Below are 8,175 nucleotides of genomic sequence, written 5' to 3' on the forward strand. Positions count from 1 at the left end.
TATATGAGTCCTATGTCTGATCCGGTATGGTCATATTCAAGTCCTCTTCCCATGAGGCTTTAAGTTTAAGTGTGGAGGTTTCTTTCATAGTACACATTTTATTATAAAGCCATGAAACCAGCCCTTTAGAAGTTGGGTTCAATAATAGGATGGTTTCCAAACGTTTATGCTCTGGCAGAGAGGGACAATGTTTCCATTCGCAAAAAAACAACATGGCAGCAAGCTCTTCAAAAATTAACATTCTCAAAAATCGAATCTTCCAGTAATCTACAACCTCAAATTAGTAGGAAAAAAAGAAAAACGAGCTGTCAATAACAAACCAACCACTGCTCCTAGTGGGCATGGAATAGATAAACCCCCTACCTTAATGTGAATATTTATCTTGTACTTTACTGGCCACCAAGCACACCAAGGGAAAATAGTAATGTAGCTAAAAATAGAAAAAATAAAGCTACCACAGGAGATAAAAGGAGGCTCCCGACACTATTGAGACAGAATAAACGGGTGTTAGTAGAGCTGCTCCTCCATTCATAAAGTCCAATACCAACAAAAAGGGTGGACAGAATAGGTCAATTGGTAAGAAAATATGTTGACAGGATGTATTTAGAGTACCTACTGCACCCTGAAGAAAACCAGCCCGCCTGTTTTTATGTAGTAAGCTCTCAGTACAGCGCTGCTCCTTTATTGGTCTTCTGGTGGTTTCGGGAGCCTCTTAATGAACTGCTGAGCCTCCTCCACCGAAACTAGGAACTTTTTGGCACAGCTGGATTGCCTAATACGAAGATGGGCCGGGAAGAGAAGAGCCGGCTTCAACCTCCGCCTGTAGAGTTCCGCCATTGCGTCGGGCCAGGACGTCTGGGCTGTAGCCTTCCACAATACGAACAGACGCACCTTTGTAGTCGAGCGTTCCTCTCCTCCTGGCTTCCCGGATAATGAGGTCCTTGGTCTGGTATCGATGCAGGCGAATATAACCAGGCGAGTTGGACGTCCTGCCAGGGAACGGTGCGCTCTATCGAGCTCCCGTGGGGTCCAGAGCGCCTCTTTCCTGAGTAGTTTGCAGAGAAGGTTGGAAAAGAAATGAGTAGTGTGCCCACTTTCATTGTCTTTGGGGAGACAGAGGATGCGGATGTTCTGTCGTCTACTGCGGCTCTCCAGGTCAGTGACTTTGTCTTTTAACTTGGTGTTGTCTTCACGGAGAGCACCACACGAGTCTTCGAGGTTAGCCACTCGCTGGCTCAGATCCTCTGTAGCGAGTTCTAAGGAGGAGATTCGCTCTGCTTGTTCCTCCAGGGTCTGCCGCATCTGGTCTAGCTTGGAGCTAAGCATGTTAGCAGAAGATTTAAACTCTGATTTCAGATCCTCCCCATGCTGCTGAAGCAGTGCGGTGATAGCCTCCAGCGTTAAGCTAGCATCCTCTTTCCTCCCTCCTTTCGCGCTTTTGCTGGCCATTACTAGTGAATAAGTAAACAAAAGCACTGTTTGAGATGTTTTGGTATCAATGGGTGACATAAAATTATCTTTCCGTGGGGTGAATTTAGTTAAAAGGTTGAAATGTTCTGGAGCAGTCCGTTGCTACGTCTACCCTGTCCGCATGGCAAAGTCCAAAGAAAATCAGCTTTGATTATCCTGGGATCAATCCGTCGCTTCCATTCTCTGTTTGCCTTCCAGGATGGATTACCATCGGCCCAGAAGAAACTGGACGCCGAGGACATCGAGAAGATGAGCGACTCCAACGAGGACATCAAGAACCGGCTGTCGGAGAAGGTCCGAGAGAATGCCACACACCTGCTGCACCCCCACAGGAAGGTTAACGGGCAGCCGGTGCCGGTCCAACAGCCGCTGCTGTTCACTGGCGGAGTCATGAGGCCGTACCAGATCGAAGGCGTCGAGTGGCTGAGGGTGAGCGGCGGCTGGTCTGTTTCTGTCCTGGTTCTGAACATTTTGCATTTAAGATTAAAAAAAAAAAGTTCTGTCAACTTGCTCCATCTAGAACTCCTCAGTTTTAGTTTCATCTGCTTTTATTTTGTAAAAATATGTTCCATCACTTTCTGTTTTGCCAGCGTTCCTTGTAAGACCTTAAAGAACAAGGGCTGGAAGTGGTCAGCTTTATAGCCTCAGCAGCAGACCCCGGTCTCTCGCCTCGGGGCGTAACCATGACAGCATGAGAAACTAGGGCAAAACCATTTTGTCAAAAATCAAAATTGTGATAATTTTCAACCAATATTGCAAAAAAATGTTCTTTTTTTTTTTTGAGATTTCCCTTTGCACTAAGCTCGACCATGTAGGTGTTTTACTCCAGGGTTTCAGGTTTTCCATGACCTTGAAAGCCTGCTTGTCCAGAATCCAGAGCTTCAGGACTTTACTGTTGCATCTGCAACTGTCTATTACCACCATCACCTGTGGGGCGACAGTGGCGTTGGATGTAGTTTGCCCTGAAATCGAAGGGTTGATGGTCCAAGGCAGCTGTGGCCACAGTGTAGCTCACCACCATCATTGTGTGAATGGGTGAATGTAGTGTAAAGCGCTTTGGTCAGTGCCTCTGATTTGGAGAAAGGGCTGTATAAGTAGAGGCCATTTGCCTAAAGGTAAAGACGTAACTTTCTGTAGGACTGGTGGGGACATGTCTCCACCAATAATTTCCACTCTAAGTTACACCCTTACCTAAATGGTAAATGACCATATTTCAAATCTGTGATTTGAAAACGGCATTTTTCTAAATTGTGATTATATTACAAAAACAATTTCACAACCCTACGAGAAATGGACCCATGAAGTCTGGACCTGATGTTTTTTAACATGAATTAGGCTGAAGCAAAGGGGATCTCCATTTTAATCTAATAGATGCGAGCAAACAAGACAGGCAGCATTTGGTGCAACTAATGAGGTTTACAGGTTTGGATCTGATCGGATCCAACGATCCCCTTCTACTGCAAAGGGCAGAACCAAGCAGGTCATCCGATTTATTAAGGAGCTCTATGTTGCTCCTGAACTGTGATTTGGGAGATTGGACTAATTGCACTGGTGCTGCTGTGCTGCAGATGCTGTGGGAGAACGGCATCAACGGGATACTGGCTGACGAGATGGGGCTGGGGAAGACCATCCAGTGCATCGCCCACATCGCCATGATGCTGGAGAAGAAGGTGATGGGCCCCTTCCTGGTGGTGGCCCCTCTGTCCACGGTGCCAAACTGGATCAGCGAGTTCAAGCGTTTCACGCCAGAGGTAAGGTGGCGCAGGAGGAGAGCCCTTCTGGAACCTTTGTGACCTCTGACCTCTTTGTCCTTCTTCGCCCAGGTCTCTGTGATGCTTTATCACGGCACCCCCCCAGAGAGGGCCAAGCTGCTGAAGCAGATCCGCACGTCTCAGGGGCCCCTCAACATGTTCCCTGTAGTCATCACATCCTTTGAGATCTCCATGATTGACAGAACCTTTCTACAGGTGAGAGTTTGATGTTTGGACCTCCTTCCATCCTGGTTCTGACCTCCTAACCGCTGGTTCTGCCTCTAGAAATGCAACTGGAAGTACCTGATTGTGGACGAGGGCCACAGGATCAAAAACCTAAACTGTCGGTTAGTGCGGGAGCTGAAGAGACTTCCCACGGACAACAAGCTGCTGCTGACGGGCACGCCGCTGCAGAACAACCTGGCCGAGCTCTGGTCCCTCCTCAACTTCCTGCTCCCAGAGGTCTTTGATGACCTGAAGAGGTGAAGATGCTGCTGTAGTCCCGGTGTGGCTGGAGAGTCTGGCTCTATGTGAACATACCGTTTCTCTGTTCACTTTCAGCTTCGAGTCCTGGTTCGACATCAGCTCCCTCGGTGACGTTGATGACGTGCTGGTGGCGGAGCGCGAGCAGAACATCCTGAGCATGCTGCACCAGGTCAGTCCTCAGCAGCTCCACTTGGAGACAATCTCCTGGCTCCGAGCTTCATGTCCACTGTGCGTCTGTCCTTCAGATTCTGACGCCGTTCCTGCTCAGGAGACTGAAGTCTGATGTGACACTGGAGGTTCCCCCGAAGAAAGAGATCATTGTCTACGCCCCCCTGACCACCAAGCAGGAGAGCCTTTACAGCGCTGTGGTCAACAACACCATCTCCAAGCTGCTTGGCCAGGAGAAGGTGAGGGGTTACCACGGTCTGGCAGAACCTCCGACTGTACGCCTCAGAACTGGTGATCAGCAGGTGCCTGTGCTCCCTATCAGAAGGAGGCTCCTGTGGCGGTGACATCAGGCGGCAGACCGAAGCGCCGCACCCGGAGGTTGGTGGACTACAGAGAGACGGAGAGCGATACGGCGGCGGCGCTGGAGGGGTACCTGGAGAGAGTCCGCCGGGAGGCCGAGGTCAGGTCAGTAGCATCCTACACCCGGCACCAGAGGGCGGTTCTGGTGTCAATCCAGACTCCCTCCTGAGGAGGCGCTCTCCTTCTGGTCGGGTTAAATTTTGGAACAGAACCCAGATTGCTGGATGTGCAGCAGTGATCAGGACTGCGTACCGGTGGCTGGAAGGGTTTGTTCATGTTCACTGCTGCATCCTGGAGCTGAGGAGAAACCTAGATGTTTTCTGCTCCACTCCTCTGGAAAACATTCTTGTTCCGCCTGCTCTAAGAGCCCAGAAGGTTGTGATTGGAGTACCTCGAAGGTCGGCTTAAACCCAGATAACAGCCCGACCGACCAGGTTCCTCCCCTTTAGTATCATTTATAGAAGCAAAGAAAGTCCTCCCCTAGATGTTTTTTTTTTTTTTTTTTCACGGTTTCTGAGGTGAAAGAACTAGACCCCTCTGGTTCCGAGTCTGACACTCTCCTTTTCCACTCAGCCCCCTCCCCCCGGTGCTGGACGTCCAGGCCCCAGCGAACGCTGAGATCAACCTGAAGCTGACAAACATCCTGATGCTGCTGAAGAGATGCTGCAATCACCCGTACCTGGTGGAGTACCCGCTGGACGCTCTGCAGCAGTTCAAGGTAAGCTCAGTGTGGCACCGTTCTACCCGACGAGGTGGAGAACCGTCCGCTGACAAGTCTCTTCTTCCTGCAGATCGATGAACAGCTGGTTCAGACCTCAGGGAAGCTCCTCATCCTGGACCGGCTGCTGCCTGCCCTTAAGGAGCGAGGACACAAGGTAAGGCCGCCATTATTGTTCTGGCCGGTAAGAACCAGTCCGTCTGGATCCCTGAGCTGGGCCCTTAGCCCACATGTTGGTTTTCAAGTGAGAAATCTTAAAGAAATGGAATAAAAGTAAAATTCGACCTGTTATCAGTTTTTCATTTTAAAAGGGAAAGTCCAGTTAGCAAAGAATAATCATTGGATTATTATTTATACATAAAACTAATAAGTTTGTGGTGATTTAATGAATTTACCATTAATCAGTAAAAAACTGTGATCACAGAGTCTGCAAGCGGCCATTTTTGCCCAAATACAGTAACACCTCCCTCCTGCCATCTTCCAGCAGTGACGTCACGGTGCGTTAAGCCTAGCGCCATTCTCCCCGCTTTACACCGAAATCAATAGGTACTAATAGACACATCTGCAATCAACAACAATTATTGAAGATTTCCAGAGGACTTCACCATTGAAATTCACCAGAGCTGTAGTTAAACTGACCCACGTGCAATAGCCTAGTAAACTAGTCCCACCCCCCAGTGGCTAAAATAAGAGAGGTTGGCTTAGCCTCAATCAATGCCCCAGGCCCTAGAACTGGAGGCCCAATCACAACGCAGAGATGTGTTTTGAATTTTTGGATGCAAAGCGGGTGGGTTTTAGGGGGGTGACTTAGACTTGGGGTTTGCATTGAAACGTGAACAGGAAGAGGCTCTACACTCATTCATTTTTAAGAAGAACGTAGTAGTCGTTTTACAGGCTATGGCAAAAGTCTGATCTATCAACTAGCTCCACTGGTAGTCAAAAGGATGGGGCTCTGTAAAAACCCTATTGCAGTAATTGTCTTGCCCTTGTTAGCCCTAATGGAACACCAGGTGATGGAGGCAAGCAATTTCGGACTCACTGCCATGCAACTGGGCGTCAGTTGATTTGAACTTCGGAAAAGTTGTGTACAGTGGTGTAGTACACCGGCTACTCGCATGTCTTTTTTTGCACAAACAATAACAATAGTCCAACTCCATGATCTCAACAAGTTATCCACTGCTCACATCGCATGCTTTTTTACAGTTGCTTTCTGCTTTCTCCTCCAAAGACACGGTCTACCTAGACTGGATCCTTCGAGTCCGTGAAAATAAGGAGACCGGAAGTGTTTTGGCTATGAATTCAAACAGGTCTATGCTTTTGCGGGTTTTACCGCCGTATGCTCTGTTGCTTAGCAACCGTGACTGTTGACACACAAAGCAGGAAAAGAATGAAAACAAGAGTTTTCAAAACTTTCTTATAATAAAGTGAACAAAGAGTACACTCACAAGAATACTGAGTGGAATAAAGGTGACAACCATTGGGAGCAGGAACAAATAGCAGGATGTAATTTTACTGACTAAGGTTTCTATCATTACATTTACTTTTGTCATTTTAGACATCTCTGATGTTGCTTCTATTTTCAAATGTCCATTACTGTAAAAATGGCCATAGCTGTATATTGGTTATTTATTCTCCAGTTTTATATTGTTAAACTTTAAAATATTTTATTGTTCATTTTTTAACTCTTCCCTATTATGTTATTCTTAGACATTTTTCTAAGCTCCACATTTGTGTGACCATTTCAATAATCTTTCTGCTGCTGTAAATTTGCGCATTGTGGGACAATAAAGGGATTTTCTATTCTATAAAAGGGGTAGAAAGATATAAGTAAATCTAAACAATGTATGTACAAAATATATCTCTTAATATTCAACAACAAAAGATACTTAAGCATATTTTGCAAAACACCAATAAAAAAATAAAAATTCTATCAGATTTATAGTCCTCACACTGCAGATATATCAGAATCTGACCTTAAATTACAGCCAAACACATTTACACAGTAACAGATAAAAACCTTTAGATAAATCTAAATACAGCACTGGGACTTGATCAACAGCCGATACCGCACCATGACGTCACAACGGTTGAAACAGCTGTTTCCCTAAAACTTTAAAAACACTATATTAAACACATTATTAAATAGTATATAATTTCATATTTAAAGTACTTTCAGAAGTTTGAATTTTGAATATGACCGGACTTTTCTTTTAAAAGGAAAAATAAAAACCTATTCTAGACGTCCTTTCCTGATTCAGCTCGCCTCCTCATCAGAGTTTTGTGTGCGACGCCACCACTATGGATGTGTCAAAATATGAAAACATTTTCAAACAATCGAATGTGTATACACCTCCTATAAATCTCTCTCATTATTCATATTACTGCATGTTCCACATTTTGGCAGTAAACCAGCTCTAACCAAAAGGCCAATCTGTGCAACCAGTTATAAATCCAGGTCACCCTCGATTTTAATTTGTAAAAAAAGACCTAAATTATGTTTATTTTCCCTCCTTAAAAGCAGTAAGCACGCGGAACTCTGATGTGTTAAAGGTTAATAATGTATTTCCTGAGAAAAAAATACCTTAAAATCATTGTTTTATCAGTCTGTGCCTGATCTGTACCAGAAGTGGGATCCTATGCTACTTCTGGGAGCTAACTGTTTCGGCTTTGGATCTAAACATAATTGAATTTTATGTTTTTTCATTTTGTTTTAACCCTATGGTATATAGTGCGTAATCTAAAGAAAGATACATCTAAAATCCAGATAATCAAGGTTAATCATATTTAGCTAGACTGCTCTAAACATGTCCCATGATGACGTGAGAGAAGCAGTTTAACAGAGAAAATGTTAAAAGCATCAAATTATCGCAGAAAAGTCATACTTTAGCATTCTTTAGTAATTTAAGGATCGAAATAAGTAATGTTAGTACCGTATTCTGGGGAAGATTCTCATGCTGAGTACACACCGGACGCAGCAGGTGCAGCAAAATCGCGTATGCTGCTTCATTTTTGCTGCTTGTACCAGCTTAGTTCTGACGCGCGGCTGAAGCAGCTTTGCTGAAGTTGGGAGGACAGCGGCAGCCAGCGGAGCTCCGAGGCTAATGGCAGCCAGGGCTAACGTTAGCCCGTCTGCGGCAGCCAGGGCTATCGTTAGCCCGTCTGCGGCAGCCAGGGCTATCGTTAGCCCGTCTGCGGCAGCCAGGGCTATCGTTAGCCCGTCTG

The 8,175-nt window shown here is 45.9% G+C and overlaps 1 protein-coding gene across 1 annotated transcript in view; it reads left to right on the plus strand.

The window, feature by feature from the left end:
• hells (helicase, lymphoid-specific) overlaps positions 1-8,175 on the plus strand; it is a 24,464-nt gene that overhangs the window by 7,242 nt on the left and 9,047 nt on the right. Inside the window, exons 9-17 of the mRNA XM_015381346.1 lie at positions 1,669-1,899; positions 3,039-3,221; positions 3,294-3,437; positions 3,507-3,703; positions 3,783-3,876; positions 3,953-4,114; positions 4,198-4,340; positions 4,809-4,953; positions 5,027-5,110. Of these exons, the coding sequence (XP_015236832.1) occupies positions 1,669-1,899; positions 3,039-3,221; positions 3,294-3,437; positions 3,507-3,703; positions 3,783-3,876; positions 3,953-4,114; positions 4,198-4,340; positions 4,809-4,953; positions 5,027-5,110 (1,383 nt within the window). The remainder of the gene's footprint in view (positions 1-1,668; positions 1,900-3,038; positions 3,222-3,293; positions 3,438-3,506; positions 3,704-3,782; positions 3,877-3,952; positions 4,115-4,197; positions 4,341-4,808; positions 4,954-5,026; positions 5,111-8,175) is intronic.

This window comes from Cyprinodon variegatus, unplaced genomic scaffold, assembly GCF_000732505.1.
Source record: "Cyprinodon variegatus isolate N-32 unplaced genomic scaffold, C_variegatus-1.0 Scaffold232, whole genome shotgun sequence".
In the NCBI taxonomy this organism is placed as follows: Eukaryota; Metazoa; Chordata; class Actinopteri; order Cyprinodontiformes; family Cyprinodontidae; genus Cyprinodon; species Cyprinodon variegatus.